This window comes from Dicentrarchus labrax, unplaced genomic scaffold (genome assembly GCF_905237075.1).
Source record: "Dicentrarchus labrax unplaced genomic scaffold, dlabrax2021, whole genome shotgun sequence".
In the NCBI taxonomy this organism is placed as follows: Eukaryota; Metazoa; Chordata; class Actinopteri; family Moronidae; genus Dicentrarchus; species Dicentrarchus labrax.
Window position 1 is genome coordinate 14774502 of NW_026136717.1, and position 16690 is coordinate 14791191.

The window sequence follows — 16690 nt, forward strand, 5'->3', positions numbered from 1 at the left end:
ATTCTGAGGAAAAAGGGATCAGATTACCAAATCTTGAGAATCAGCGTGGGTAAACAGCTTTCCATAATTTCTGCCAATTGTTTCCATCTAAACTTGAGTGTATATAAAGGAGGTGCAGAGAACATGGGCTTCACAGTCTTGAGCTCTTTACACAGCAGAGAAGATTCTTCAAAAGCTGAGGAGAGGAAATCACTGCAAAACAATACAAGGCTTTACTTCAACTTGAGACTCATCCTCTTTGAAGATTAATCACTACATTTAGACAAGGATGAAGACTGTAATCCAGTGTCTCGTTCTCCTGGCCTGCGCTTCATTGTACACTTCACAAAGTAAGTGTGTTAATTTAATGGATTTTTAAAAAAAAAGCTTTTTGTTTTTTCTGTATTTCTGCATGTATGTGTCTTGACATGAGCTAACTTTGAGGGGACATTTCTCTCTCTGTTTCTTTTGTCTTCACTTTTCCAGTTATTGCGGACTGCCAGTGTGTTAAAACAATCAAGGGTGTAAACTTCTCTCTCATTGCTGATGTCAAGGAGTATGGCATACGTCCATATTGCAACAAGAAAGAAGTCGTGTAAGTATGATTATTAGTAGATCAATGTTGATTTTCCAATAGTTGGTATTGTTTAATTTGTCGTTTAATTGTTTTACATTAAAACTTTCTCTTTCTCCTACAGTGTCATCCTGAAAGATCAGAGCTCACGGTGTCTTGACCCCAAACAAAAATCCACCAAAGTGCTCCTGAGAAGAATGCAAGCGTAAGTCCAAGACAAGCCTCTTTACATTGTGCGCTTTCATTTGCTGCTGTTTAACACAGCATGAACTAATATTTATGTAATTAGATGAGAGAAAGCCCGGAAGAGCAATTCCAAGTTTCTCTGTAAGCAGTGGAGGTCAGCAGTCACGCTGTTGCTCTGCACATCATCACTGCGTCCATAAAAGGAAAAGGATGTAACGTGTAGTTTATGTTGTCCTGCAACTACTTGAGTAAAGGCAGCTGATACAGAAGTAGAAAAATCCAAACTTTAATGAATTTTCTCTTGCACACTGGGGTTATAATAAGAAATAATGTTTGTTTTAAGGGATAGATAGATAGTTTCCTCTAATATATATGTTTCTGGTGTGCTACCAGGTCATTTTACTTTTTTAGGACTTTAGGTATCAAATAAAGAAAAAGAGGTTGCATTTGATGATGGAGGGTCACAAGTAGACATTGCTTCTTTTTAAGAGGTCAAGGCCAAAAAGGTTGTGAGTCAGAGCTTAAGTGCATTACTAGCATTGCATTATGAATATACAAAATAAATTGTGCTTCTCTGATCCTGATTTGAAAGATTTTACACCACTGGTTTAAAGGAGTGAAATTTCAAATAGTTGATTATATGTTTTCTTTGCAGGAGGAAGGCAACTACTGCTAAGATGAACACCACCAGACCACAGACAATGTCAACCACAATGGCCACATTATTTTCTGGACTTAAATAAAAGCCAGTAGAGAAATCCCATCGGCCTTCATCGAAGGAACCAGGGTGGTGCTATCCCTACAAGACTTTGTTGTACGCTACTATCTAGTAGCTTTGTTTTAAGCATCATGCCTATGACATGCTGTTTTATTATATATTCAACCTGCTGTCAGTACAGTAGCTACCTCTTTATATTATAATCCACCCCTTTCACACAACAACTACAGCCTATAACTAGTTAGCTTAGTTTTAGGCTGATAGTTTGGTTGTAATGGCAGCTTCCTGTATAGTGCTAGAGGGCTACATTGTATTGTCACAGCACTGTAGCGGGTCAACCAGTGGCTCATGGGATGGATATCATGTCATATTCTCAAGTGGAGAAGAAAAAGTTTTGTAAGAGTGAAACTAAGTTTAGAATGTTTGCTAAATGTTCTGATGTGATGAAAAAAAACATTAAATCTATGCCAACATGATTTTGTATTTGAGTTTTCCTTCACAACACATTTTTACAGGATTGAAATCTTGCAAATGGTGATTTGAAAACTGAGCTTATGTATAAAATGTTGAAACACTGAAACCTTATTTTTGAAAGGGCAAATTCATATTTGGAGACTTTTATGGCTATAGGCTGCATTTACACTCATAATGTAGACGTTCTTTCAGAGCAGAGTTTAAGGTCTGTGAAATTTAAAAAAAGGAAAAGGATGGGATCCTGGAGTCATGGCCATTAGCTCTATAGTGTTTATTCTCTGCTAAAGTAGCCTGCAGTGCAATCATGTCGTATTTACTTTTAAAAACGTGTCCCCATGGCAGCACTGTAGTCTCTTTGGTCTTGTCTGTCTGGAGGGAGATTCTCTCTCCAGTATTTGGTGCAGCCTTTACCTGAATGAACTGTCTGTATTCTGTCTTATTTCCATCCTCTCTATATCATGGCTGTGTCGGATCTCTACCGCTGTCTCTCACTGACACAGAGCTTGAGTAAAAGCAGGCGGATAGATGTAAATGTAAATCAGTCTTTATGGTCATTTCACAGTACACACAGTGTTTACAGCATTTTACATACATGAAACTAAATTTGTCCTCTGCATTTGACCCATCCGATATACCTTACTACATACAGTGGGTACGGAAAGTATTCAGACCCCTTTAAATTTTTCACTCTGTTTCATTGCAGCCATTTGCTAAAATCAAAAAAGTTCATTTTATTTCTCATTAATGTACACTCAGCACCCCATCTTGACAGAAAAAAAACAGAAATGTAGACATTTTTGCAAATTTATTAAAAAAGAAAACTGAAATATCACATGGTCATAAGTATTCAGACCCTTTGCTCAGTATTGAGTAGAAGCACCCTTTTGAGCTACTACAGCCATGAGTCTTCTTGGGAATGATGCAACAAGTTTTTCACACCTGGATTTGGGGATCTTCTGCCATTCTTCCTGGCAGATCCTCTCCAGTTCTGTCAGGTTGGATGGTGAACGTTGGTGGACAGCCATTTTCAGATCTCTCCAGAGATGCTCAATTGGGTTTAGGTCAGGGCTCTGGCTGGGCCAGTCAAGAATGGTCACAGTTGTTCCAAAGCCACTCCTTTGTTATTTTAGCTGTGTGCTTAGGGTTATTGTCTTGTTGGAAGGTGAACCTTCAGCCCAGTCTGAGGTCCTGAGCACTCTGGAAGAGGTTTTCTTCCAGGATATCTCTGTACTTGGCCGCATTCATCTTTCCTTCAATTGCAACCAGTTGTCCTGTCCCTGCAGCTGAAAAACACCCCCATAGCATGATGCTGCCACCACCATGTTTCACTGTTGGGATTGTATTGGGCAGGTGATGAGCAGTGCCTGGTTTTCTCCACACATACCGCTTAGAATTAACGCCAAAAAGTTCAATCTTGGTCTCATCAGACCAGAGAATCTTCTTTCTCATAGTCTGGGAGTCCTTCATGTGTTTTTTGGCAAACTCTATGCAGGCTTTCATATGTCTTGCACTGAGGAGAGGCTTCCGTCGGGCCACTCTGCCATAAAGCCCCGACTGGTGCAGGGCTGTAGTGATAGTTGACTTTGTGGAACTTTCTCCCATCTCCCTACTGCATCTCTAGAGCTCAGCCACAGTGATCTTTGGGTTCTTCTTTACCTCTCTCACCAAGGCTCTTCTCCCACGATTGCTCAGTTTGGCTGGACGGCCAGGTCTGGGAAGAGTTCTGGTCGTCCCAAACTTCTTCCATTTAAGGATTATGGAGGCCACTGTGCTCTTAGGAACCTTGAGTGCTGCAGAAATTCTTTTGTAACCTTGGCCAGATCTGTGCCTTGCCACAATTCTGTCTCTGAGCTCCTTGGGCAGTTCCTTCGACCTCATGATTCTCATTTGCTCTGACATGCACTGTGAGCTGTAAGGTCTTATATAGACAGGTGTGTGCCTTTCCTAATCAAGTCCAATCAGTTTAATTAAACACAGCTGGACTCCAATGAAGGAGCAGAACCATCTCAAGGAGGATCAGAAGAAATGGACAGCATGTGAGTTAAATATGAGTGTCACAGCAAAGGGTCTGAATACTTATGACCATGTGATATTTCAGTTTTTCTTTTTTAATAAATTTGCAAGAATTTCTACATTTCTGTTTTTTTTCCTGTCAAGATGGGGTGCTGAGTGTACATTAATGAGAAATAAAATGAACTTTTTTGATTTTAGCAAATGGCTGCAATGAAACAAAGAGTGAAAATTTTAAAGGGGTCTGAATACTTTCCGTACCCACTGTACATTAGGAGGAGTGAGCAGCCGTAAGTGCCTGCGGAGCAATTAAGGGTTAGGTGCCTTGCTCAAGGGCACCTCGGCAGTGTACAGGAAGTGGAACTGGAACCTCTCCAGCTGCCAGATATGCTCACACATATATACATTTTTTCTCATTTATAATTTCAGTATTTAAAATGTGTACATTTTACTGAAGAGGTAAAAAAACAAGAGCCTTAACCCTGTAATGTCTGAACCATGAAATAATTGCCAGAAAAACTGTAGTGTTTATTGCACCTTCTGACAAATTAAAAAAACAATTTAATAACAATTTGCATATATGAGTTTTAATTTTTATAATTTTTGCTACATCCGATATTTCTATGCAATCTATTGCTCAAAGTTTGTTTATCTTAAACAAACAAAAACATAAAAAAAAAAAACTTTTAACTCATTAAACTTTGAGTTTCATTTAAACTTTTCCTCAGTGGAACCGGCCTGGTGGAAGACAAACTTTTCTTCGTTTGGTTAATTGTTTGGTTCACAACCTCTTTATTTTGCATTGTGGTTGACCTGAAAACAGTTTCTGTCCCTGTTAAGGTAAAGATGAACCTTACATTACATGTTTCTCATACCTTAACTTTTTCAAAATTGGCAAAAATATCCTTGAAAAACCACTTGTGGGTCACTGATTAACAGCAGCAATTTTGGATGTCTCAATTGAAGGCCCTCTGGTGCATGAATTACTGACCCCTGGTGAATTATCCGTGCACTGTATGTGTCTGATTGTATACATCAGGTTTTTCAGGGGGCAAAAAATCCCACTGATGATGTAGAGTCTCAAAAACTCAAATATCAAATATGATACACTTGGCGTTACAGGGTTAACTTTTCTTAAATGCACATATCATAAAGTCTCATATGTCTCATAAAGTCAGGGTACATTCAGTTTATTTTCTTAAGTCTCTAGTTTATAAAGTATCTAAAATGTGTATTGTTTTACTGATGATGAATTGTGATTTATCGAGTTAATAGATCTCTTCAAAAAGGCTGCTTCAAGAAAATGTGACGTGGTGCAGAAATAGCAGTAAAGATGGTCAGGAATGTTCATATATGCATTCATTTTCTCACTGTGAACACTGCTTTGCTGCAAAATAAATGCACAAGAGACTGGGTGATTTTACACATATACAAGAAGGAAAACAACTCTGCAGTAATAAGGATTTATGTGTAAAAGAGAGGTAGTATTTGAGAGTGTGCAGAGCGAGTTCAAGTGAGATTAAATCTGCAGCATCAACAAACAAGAAACTACCCACAAAGGCAATTTCAGCATTAGGTCAATGGCTTGACATACAGGAAGTCTTTGAAAGGAAGGTGACAAGTTGATTCCGAGGAAAAGGGGGAATGTATTACAAAATCTTGAGAACTAGTGTGGAGAAAGAGCTTCTTTTTTTTTTCTCTGGAAAAATGTGTCCACCTAGTGTATAAATAGGAGGTGCAGAGAACATGAGCTTCACAGTCTTAAGCACTTTACACAGCAGAGGAGATTCTTGAAATCCTCTTTGAAGATTACTCACTAGATTAAAAGAAGGATGAAGACTGTAATCCAGTGTATAATTTTCCTGGCCTGTGCGGCATTGTACACTTCACAAAGTAAGTGTGTTAATTTACTGGATTGTTAAAAAGCTTTTTGTCTGTATTTCTGCATGTATGTGGCTTCAAATTAGCTAACTTTAAGGAAAAAATGTGTTTCTCTGTTTCTTTTGTTGAGCCTGACATATCAGTTTTGAAAGGTGAAACTGTAGCTATTCCATAGTTTATTAACAACACTGTCATCATTTTTCCAGCAAATCCATACTGCCAGTGTGTAAAAACAATCAAGGGTGTAAACTTCTCTCTCATTGCTGATGTCAAGGAGTATGGAATACGTCCATATTGCGACAGGAGAGAAGTCATGTAAGTACGATTATTAGTAAATGTTGATTTTCCAATAATTCATATTGTTTAATTCGTAGTTTAAAAAAATGTTTTACCTTAAAATGTCATCTTTCTCCTACAGTGTCATCCTGAAGGATGAGAAATTACGGTGTCTTGACCCCAAACAAAGATTCACCCAAGCACTTCTGCAAAGAATGCGAATGTAAGTCCAAAGAAAAGCTTCTTTACATGGTGTGCTTTCATTTGCTGTTTAACACAGCATGAACTAATATTTATGTAATTAGATGAGAGAAAGCTTGCCAAATAAAGGATGTGGAAGATTGAGCAAAACATTTTTCTGTAAGCAGTGGAGGTCAGCAGTCCCGCTGTTGCTCTGCACATCATCACTGCCAGCAAGAAGGCTGTAATTAATGTATTCCTGCAACTACTTGAGTAGAGGCAGCGTATACAGAACTAAAAGAGCAGTTTAAAGGAGCAGCACATTGCTTGATCCAAACTGTAAGGCATGTCTCTTGCACACTGGGGTTTGTTGGTTAAGAGCAACTAGGGGCCAGGATACTCATCAACATCAGGGATAAATTTAACAGAAACAGATTTAAGGTAATCTTTCTTCCAATCCAGATTTGAAAGATTTTACACCACTGGTTTAGATGAGTAAAATTTCAAATGAAAAGATTGATTATGATATGTTTTCTTTGCAGGAAGAAGGCAAATGCTGCTAAGATGAACAGCCCAACGACAACCACAGCGCCATCCAGAGTGTCACCCTCAACGTCAGCCACAGTGGTACCATCATCAACATAATGCAAACTGCTTAAGTTTATCATCCTCACAATTAAAATGAGGTATCAGTTTGTAAGAGGAAAGATCAGCACACCTTGTGGGGTCATGCTTGTTGTGGTCCCTGTTTGTTTAATCACAAGAAACAGGCAGTACAATACTGGTACAAGTGAATTTGTTTCACTTCACTTGTTTTGAGTTGTGCAATTAGGCAGCCAAAAATAACAGCAAGATGTAAAAGTGTGAAATGTTAACTTCAACTGCCATGACTGAGTGGCACATTTAGGAGAAAGTTTGTGAAGTTTCCTTTACCCAGAATATTCATCTGGGTAAACATAGTGCTCTTTTTCTTTTTAGATTTTAGTTTGTATGGATGGGAATGTCTTGCATTTTACGTATGCTGACGACACTGATGTATTTTTACCCTAAATGTCCTAAGACTGAATCCATGGTGAATGAAGAGCGTATTTTTACTGTAATTGTATTGTATCTGTATCGACATTGCTGTGCTACACATTACATTGTTATTACACATTGTAGCTGGTATTAAACTGTCATCTTTAAAACTTTCTGTAAAAGCATTCTGTGATGTAATTCAGGCGAGCCGATAATTTGAAGGTCAGTAATGTAATGTAATCTATTAACATTTAAGAAATGATGGTAAATGTGAACTGTTTTCTATTGTTGATGTTAAAACATAGCTTGTTTGTCTAATTCAAAGGATGTCTTGATTTTTTTCTATTGCAAACAAATATTTATGTACATACATATATATATATATTATATATATCATTCTGTATGTGTACCATGTTGTAAGGCTGATTGTGTGATCCTGATGAAGAGCTGAAATAAATCTTGGCATTTGATTATAACTAAACTTTTTCAAGGTGTAATTATGTGCATTTTGTAACATGGTAAATTGACTTCTACTTGTATAGCACTTTTCTAGTCTTCCAAACACTCAAATTGCTTTTACACTACGTGCCACATTCACCCTTTCACATAGTGATGGCAAAGCCTGTCGAACAGAAACTCATTTATGCACATTCACAGTAATTTGCCTTTATAGGGCACTCATTGAAATACTTTGATTTATTGGTGGATATAATAAGACAATTTTTCTTTTTTTACTTTATTTATTAGTATATCACCTATAAAAAAAACCCACCAAAATATGCCATAGAAGTGTAATAAAAACATAAAAGGAAGTTACCATATATGGTTCCTCGCCCGATTAAGGGTTAAAGACACTTTGACCCCGGGGGCCGAACGAAGAACCTTCCGATTGGTGGGATGTCCCGCGTTACAGCTGAGCCACAGCCACCCCTCATATATGCCTAATATTCCACCCTAACCCATTAACACAGGCACAGGTGAATATGGTCCAATAATCAGAAAACCACATTTCAACTGAAGGACGCCGGCAGAAACTGAACAAGAATAAGAGCCATGCTAACAGCTGTGAGGCTGCATTAGGAGAAGAAGGAGATATACTTTATTAATCCCCAAGGGGAAATTCTTTTTTCACTGTTACTTTACAAACAGGCCCAAAATACAATCATGTGCATGCAGGGCTTATAGACATGCAAACGTGGAGAGATGGTGCAGTGATGGGTGGCCACATGGGCGCTCCATGAGCAGGTAGGTGGTTGGGTGCCTCGCTCAAGGGCACCTCAGCTGTGCACAGGAAGTGGAACTGGCACCTCTCCACCTGCCAGTCCATACTGTGGTTTTGTGCTGGACTTGAACTGGCAACCCTCCAGTTCCCAAGCCAAGTCCCTACAGACTAAGCTACTGCCACCCAAAGCTTAGCTTAATGCTAATGCCATGTTCAAGGCTCTCTCTCAATGTCTTTATGTATTAGCAGGGTAGCATTTGAGATTTGCACTAAACACCAAGTACAGCTGAGGCTGACTGGAGTGTCATTAGTTTGGTAGGTGTTTGGTAAATACAGAAATACTGGAGAACCACTTGAATCAGACAGTCAAGGGAAAGGGTCTGCTCAAGGTTTCTGCCTCTTAAAAGGAAGTTTTTCCTTGCTGTCACCCAATTCTTGCTCATGGTGGTAATTGTTTGGTCTCTAAATAATTTTATAAGGAATACAGTCTAGACCGGCTGTATATAAAAGTGATGAAAGTGTCCTCTGTTGTGATTTGTCGCTATATTTTGACGATGATGGCATTTGAATAAATTAAATGTGTCTGCTCTTAAACAGGTTTCTACACATCATCCCTCCATACTTTGGCCTTTAATAAACATCAATAACAAAGTCAATACTAGTACTAGTATCCAAATACAACCAAGTACATTAGAAAAGAAATACTAGAAACATGATTTCATGTCTTCTAATCTTTTTCTTTTTGGCTTACAACAGCATTTTAAGGATTTAAGTTTTCTACCACTGAACAAAGCAAAAAAAAATGAAAAAGAACCTTTCATAACCAGAAATCACATTGTCATATATAACTTTTCTCATTCTGTGCTGTGGCATATAAAATCCCTGTAAAAGTCCCCTCACGTTTTGTTTTTCAAAAGATAAAGAATTTGCAAAGTCATACTGTAATACATGATTTCATTTCTTACAGTCATGTGGCCTTGAGGCCTTGCGTGATGACCCACTTTTATACCACATTATGTTCCAAACGTCTGATAAAGACACATGCCTTAAATCATGAGGGAGTAATATTTCTCAAGTCAAGTCTGGAAGTGCTAGGTCATCAGAAAGATTATTTCAGTTTATATTGTCAGTAATTAGATTATATGTCAGTAATGGTATTTGGTTAACAGATGGAGTTACATCTGGGGTAAAATAAGCATTTTAGAGACAGAAGTAATCAAAATGAATTAACCTCCAAACAAACATAAAACAACATAGATGGTTTTTAATGTTGTCCAAGTGCTTTTTTGTTTCTTCTTGAAATCTCATCAGTTCACATATCATCAATGCATATCAATTAGTTACCAGTTATGGCAGCACAGCTTGTACAATGGTATTCATGTAGTTAAAGAGCGTTCTCCTTGTTTTTACCACCTTCATCTTGACTCAATTAAACATTAGCTGTCGCACTCGAGATTATGGGTTTTACTGTAAATTAAAACAAAAAAAAGGAAAAACTAGGTGTTAAATATTGTGAATGTTAAAACAATATGATAGTTTGAACATTCAAATAAACATAAACACAATTAAAATAGAAATGACACGACACAAGAAAAAAAAGAAACTAAATAAAGACTGATCATTCATTTTCATTCTTATTCAATAATTCTAGGTAAAAATATTGAGTAATGCTGCTTTAATATTCCCCTTCATTCCCAAATAAATAAATAGTTGCCTAGAATAACAGCCAAACTAAAATACATCCACACCACAAACTAACACTAAACGGAAATAAAAAAACAATGAAAACTGATGAGCTATTTCACATAATAAGTGTATTGTACTGTATATACAGTACAGGATCAGAAGAAGCCCCCAGGAAAAACAACACTATCTCACAGTGTCATATGCACAGTAGCCACAGGTCAAACTGTGTTGTTTACAGAACTGTAGCTGATGATGATCTTATCTTTTTCCTCTTTCAGAATCAAATGGGGGCCAACAGAGTTGAATACTGCTGCAGAGCTATGATAAGCAGAAGAAAAATTAAGCTGTGGGCAGATCGTCCAGACAGACACACTTTGTCTGTATGACTCACATCTTTGGCAGTCGACTACGAGCATGCCGTCTCTTAACCTCAAAGGGGCCTCTCGTCTGTCCCAGTCCCCTGTCCCATGACTACCTTCTGCTGCACATGTGAATGCACCAAAGTGAAACCAACATACAGGTTTTTTCTGAAATTTCCCAAACCTAAGTTTATGAAGAGCACATGATCACTTTATGTATAAATACTGGAATGCAGAATGCATCTAAACAGTCAGCAGTAGCTGTATGATATCCCTCTGAGCTGAAGAACTTAACAAGCAACTGCACAAACAAGATGAAGCTCTGCATCCTGCTCGTGTTTGGGACCCTGTTTGTCGTCATTAATGGTAAGAGCATAGTAACTTAGAGGGATACTTGTTTGACTAACATTCCTGCGAAGGGTTTACTCTCATCTCTGCAGTTTAGTGTCTGTTGTTGTAGGCAAATTCAGCTGTTATATAAATATAATTGTTAACTAGGACATTTTCTAGTGAAACCAGTGGGTGACATTCATTTTTCCTAAAAAAAATTCAAAATGTATTGCAATGTTTTCAACTGAAATATTGACTCATACCGTTCTTTACGTAGGTTGTAGCCTGTTAACTACAAAAAAACATGATATGATTGCCGTCTGTTTCTATTCCTTTCTCTCGATATGAAAAACGTGGAGAGACTTTCTTCTTTTACGTCACATTTGTTTTTATTGTTGTGTTGTATTGTAAGTGCTGATCTAAAGAGTCTATCCTGCATTATTACCACATTACTACTTCCACCTCTGGTTACCAAATGAAAGTAAGCAGAGGTGGATGTATTCGGATCCTTTTATAAAGGATCTGTAGTTTTTATGTGTAAAATCTTAATCTCCTATCTAACTATGACTATAAGATAAATGTAATGAAAAGTACAATATTTCCCTCTGAGACATAGATGTATATAAATGCCTATACAATAGAAATACTAAAGCACAGTCAAATACCTCAAAATTTTACTTAAGTTAAGTATACTGAAAAGAAAATTGTTCCACTGAGATCCCCCAAAAAATTTAGAAATCAGTTTGCACAGTAGTAAATGTAGTAATAGTAAATGAGCAAAAGCACAAACATAGATATACTGTGTAGTTGCTTGTAGGAGTAAAGACAATGTGTACAAATTGATACTTCTGGCTTGGTCCAGCACTTGAACTTTGATTTATTTAACTGGGCTATTCTCCCAAGAGTCCTCGTACATAAATACATCTCTTTAATAGATACAAACAGAAACAATAATATGTATGCACAAGTAGACATTTAAAACCTGCAATAATCCTCATTAAATGTCTATTATCTCACATACACTAACTTAAGATAGTTTTACTATTCACAGCCATTTCCCTTGAGGTTCCAGGCAAGCCTGATAGGAGAATGGCCTTTTACTGAGCTCTAAGTTTGGCTTTGGCAAAACATAATTTGTGACTGTGTTGAAAAGTTTTTTAGACTGTATTTCTAATGTGAAAAACACATGGTGAATTGTGACATCTCATAAATGTGTGAGAGCAAAAAAGAATCAGACTTGCAGTCTGCTGTGGTTTAACCAAAGGCAGTTGTTTAAAGGAATCTAAATGCGCATAATTCAGTCTATGATTTCCCTGTAATTCAGCCACACCTACTTGGACTTTGGTTTGTTTGGCCATGAAACAGGAATGAATATTGAACCCACAGATGTGACATATGTATAAAAAAGTGATTGTAGGATGAAATTAATGGATGAAATGTGTAAAAAAGGCTACATTTAATTGTAAATTTGATGGTGTCTTTATGGAGATGTTTTAGAAGAAACTGTCAATTACGCCACATAGCTAACTAATGTAATCTATCTAATATGTATTTAAGTTGTTCAGTTATGCCATAGTGTGCACACTGACACACTTTACTCCTTGGAGCTACAATCACTGTATATTACCAAAACTCAGCCAAACTTGACTACACACATGACCTTAAATTTAAGGGAACAGGAAGATGACTGGAAGAGAAAAGGGAGAAGTACCCATTATAAGAATGTCGAAATACCAATGCTTGTAGAAGGTCACTTAGAAAGTGATCTTGACACGCATGCTAGCACTATCACAATAAGGCAATGTCCAGTTCCCGGTAAAATAAAATAGGGAAGGTGAGGTTGCACAGCCTTATAATTAATCAGAGGGTTTCACAAGAATAATGGGCAGGGCAAAGCAAACAAGTTTCTTTCTTTCTTTTGTTACTTCTGGTGGAATACCTCGTATACTTTGCAAAGTTAATCATTGGACTGACATAAACGCAGCATTAATCTCCCACAACATGCTGCCAAGATGATAGTGTCAATTTTTTTAGATTTAGATTCATTGATTGCATTGCAAAATAAACACCAAATTGAAAACATCTGCACGTTCTAACCATTCACATAAATCAGTCAATAAAGCTTTTGGAATTCAAGTTTATTTTCTTAAGAAATTTAGAAAACCTCTGCCAAGAAAGAGAAGCCTGAGTGGTTAAAGAGATTAAATCTGTACTCTGACTGAATGTCAATGTTGATTACAGGTATGCCGCCAATCAGCAGGGACTACAACACACACTGTCGTTGCCTGCAGGTGGAGTCAAGGATCATCCCTCCAGACAGCCTGAGGAGCATCAAGCTCGTCCCTGAAGGGCCGCACTGCCCGGAGACTGAAGTCATGTAAGTGTATTCAAAGTCATCACACAAAGGCAAACCAGATCATCACAATTTTATATCATAGGGAGCTCCCTGAGTTCAAGCTGATATCTTCAAACTGCTTATTCTGTCACAAACTGAGATTGAATTTATAGTGACATAAAACCAGGACTGTGGGACGTTGGTAGTTGGGAAGTTTTAATGAGAGTGTGGAGGGGGCTGTGGAGGAGGAGGAGCTTACATTCTGCAATTTCACACAAATTACTCTTTACAAATTACTAAAGAAACAGTATTTAGATAATCAGATACTTACAAAAAGATATATTATTAAACATTTAATTGTGCATTAAAAAAAGGAAATTATGTAAAATTGTTTTGGACTTGCTTGACCAAGACAATAACTACAAATGTGGAGTGTGCTGATCAGTAACATCAGAAGAGTAAATATATGTATGTGTAAGCAGTAAATGTTGTGAAGTGGAAACAAAATAGAAGTCAAACAAAAGCTGAAAATGTGCTGCTGCTGGTGGGGATGAGGCCAATTGAGAGAGAGAGAGAGAGAGAGAGAGAGAGAGAGAGAGAGCAAAGCTGGCTGCCGTTTTTATCCCATCTGGCTGGCTGCTGATGATACCTTCAAGGACACACAGGGAAAACAATAACTCGTCCACCACATCAGCATATTAGGCAGTGACCGCTGCACAATATTTCTAAAAATCCTGGTTCTGGACAAAATTGTTGCCAATAAAATTTTCTGTCAGTCAAGTAATAAATGAATCAACTAAGCTTTATATATCTACAGTATCTCTTTGACCCCCATTCCCATCAGTTCAGTAGCTTTTGTTACAGTAACAGTAACTGGATATCACTGGGCACAAGTGTACTGAACAATTCAGAACTCTCTTTCCAATATCACCTGATCTTCCCATATCACCACAACTTCCCCGGTTTGTTTTATGCTGGAAACCTTCGTCGTGCCAAATACTACTACCAAATAAAGGTAAAATGCCTTTGTCTGCTGAGTCAGTCTTCCTCAGTAACACCCACCAGTGGAGGTGCTTATTTTGCGTGTGATGATGCCAAAAATCACACCTTTCGGCTTATTGGGATATTTCCAAGTACTTCAAATGATCTCACTATTGTCCTTTTATCATCTGTCTCTCATGGGTGAATTAAAATGGAATTGTGCATGTCTGCATGAGTCACATAGATAGAGAAATATTCCCACACGTCATATGGAGTGGAACTAGTGGCAAACTTCCATTTATTTTCCATATCACTTTCATCACAAGTCTAGTCAAGTCGCTTGGAGTCTTCCTGCTCTTCTTGTTTCCCTTTATAGCTCCAGAGTCTGCTAAGATGGAAGCATTCAGGATTGTAAACATTCTTCTTTAAATGAAATCGGGGATCATCGTTTTGCTTCTCAGATGTTGAATTGTCTCCTTTTTTTAAATAAATCATGTTTTTGATTATGGGTTCTTCAGAATCAGAGCTCAGCATATTCACACAGGCAGTGCTTTCTCACAAACAACTACATCTTGTATCTATCGTCAAGGCCTGCAGGGTTAAGTTCTTGATATAATTTTTTGATTTGGAGGGCATCCTGGAGCAGATGTGTTTTCTCTTAGACTCATGATCTCTATGTTTCTATTATCCAGAGCTGGACTAGCAAACGGGGAGAAGGTGTGCCTGAACCCTCGGTCCTCCTGGGTAAAGAAGCTGATCCACTTTGTTCTTGAGAAACAATTACATCAGCAGGGAAGAGCACTTCCTAAGAAACGAGCATAATATCTTGGAGCAAATTAAAAACATGCTGCAATGAAAGCTATTGAAAACTCCTTTCTGCAACTATGAGCCATGCTGTTTTACTTACTTTACTTTAAAAAACATATGACAAAATATTTAACTTAATAATAATAATCATTTTAGTGTTTTCTAGTGTTTAGCCTCTTTGTCTTTTTATTTCAGAATAGTATTTCTCTTTTTTACAACATATTTTACACATATACACATTGATTCTGGGTTGATATTGTTTAAGTGTTAGAAGGAGCAATGGATGAATTGAGAGAAAGCAAACAGCTTTGTGTGCATAAGGTATTTAAGTGTGCTTGTGACTTGAAAATGTAAATCATTTCCCTGTGTAGAAAGTTTGGTTCGCATGATGTTTTGAAAGTAGATACTGTATGAAGAGAGAAATGTGTAATATTCTAATATGTAACATATCAATTTTATGTAATACTCCTTTTAGTTAAGCTTCTCCAACAGTAGCACGAAATGATTGATTCCTTTGTTAAGTCACAACAATTAAGAGAGAATACTGGAAAATCTAATGCACTTTAAAGAAAAATAAATATATGCTTAAAAAGTAAAATGTGTTGTTTCTTGCATTGATAAGCTGTCATACACCTCAGCTCCACACTATTGCCCCAAGGGGGGATTTGTTTTCCAGCCAAGTGAAACACAGAAGACATAAAACAAGACTACAATTATGTTCTTGTTATCCATCCAATAACTGATGAGACATTTAACACAGGGATTGCCAAAGCCTCTTGTGGGGTCATGAAAAATTAGAAAAAATACATAATACAGACACAGATGTTGTATAAAAAGTTCCTAAAGAGATCATGAAAACTCATGTTGGATGCACTATTCACAAATTATCCAATCAAAATCTTTCCAAACTATCATGTTTCACACAAACTTACTGCTGCTACTGTGTTCACTACTTAGGCATTACATATGTTGTGAAATATCCATGAAATATGTAACTTGATCAGAGGGTTGTCAGTTTACGCTTAAGGAAAAAAGGATGGGAGCCAGTGAGCTAGAGGAAAGCCAGAAGATCAGGATTCATCTTTAGGGAGTCATGTATGTCTGTACAACATTTCATGGCAATCTATGCAACAGGGATTTATATTTTTGGAAGACCTATAGGTTTGCAGTGTTTGGCGATGGACATGACACTGAAATCAGGAGGTTTGATTTGTTTGGAGTATAAATACATGTGGGCCACTAAAAGGTCAGTTGTTTTACAAAGCTTTACATTTTTCAGGAATGTATTGTGGTATATTAAGTAGCGATGATGTGAAGATGTGTTGAAGAGAAGTCCGCAGACACCGTCTTGATTGTATATAAAGGTTTATTACAAAAAGGTACAGCATCATTTCAAGCCCCGGGAGCTTGGAGAGCATCCTGCCAAATGAACAACTCTATCTGTTTGCGTCGAACATAGGCTTTATATAGGTCTATTGTTTATTCAAGAAAATAGTAAAGAAACATCGGGTTTAGCTATCAGATGTACTGAAATATTTACGTCAGAAGGTAAAGGTCCAAGGGGCTTCGAAGAGGCCCCTAACCTAAACATTTCATAGTAAGAATTACGACGTTGAACCTCATGTCTTACTAACACTCCATATGTCGCCAAAAATATCACTTGAACTTATAACAA

The 16690-nt window shown here is 37.4% G+C and overlaps 2 protein-coding genes and 1 long non-coding RNA gene across 3 annotated transcripts; all 3 read left to right on the plus strand.

Moving 5' to 3' along the window:
• Window positions 1-1933, plus strand: cxcl11.5 (chemokine (C-X-C motif) ligand 11, duplicate 5). The gene is made up of 4 exons (XM_051429221.1): window positions 1-329; window positions 466-574; window positions 678-758; window positions 1395-1933. The coding sequence occupies exons 1-4, from the start codon at window positions 269-271 to the stop codon at window positions 1480-1482; spliced, it is 339 nt and encodes a 112-aa protein (XP_051285181.1). The 5' UTR covers window positions 1-268; the 3' UTR covers window positions 1483-1933.
• Window positions 1934-5668: 3735 nt separating this feature from the next.
• Window positions 5669-7776, plus strand: LOC127379527 (uncharacterized). Its single transcript, XR_007888322.1, has 4 exons — window positions 5669-5834; window positions 6029-6137; window positions 6241-6321; window positions 6821-7776. It is a non-coding gene; the product is annotated as an uncharacterized LOC127379527 (long non-coding RNA).
• A 2999-nt stretch (window positions 7777-10775) lies between these two features.
• On the plus strand, window positions 10776-15613 carry cxcl19 (chemokine (C-X-C motif) ligand 19). The gene is made up of 3 exons (XM_051429222.1): window positions 10776-10928; window positions 13134-13269; window positions 14901-15613. The coding sequence occupies exons 1-3, from the start codon at window positions 10877-10879 to the stop codon at window positions 15028-15030; spliced, it is 318 nt and encodes a 105-aa protein (XP_051285182.1). The 5' UTR covers window positions 10776-10876; the 3' UTR covers window positions 15031-15613.
• Window positions 15614-16690: the final 1077 nt, after the last annotated feature.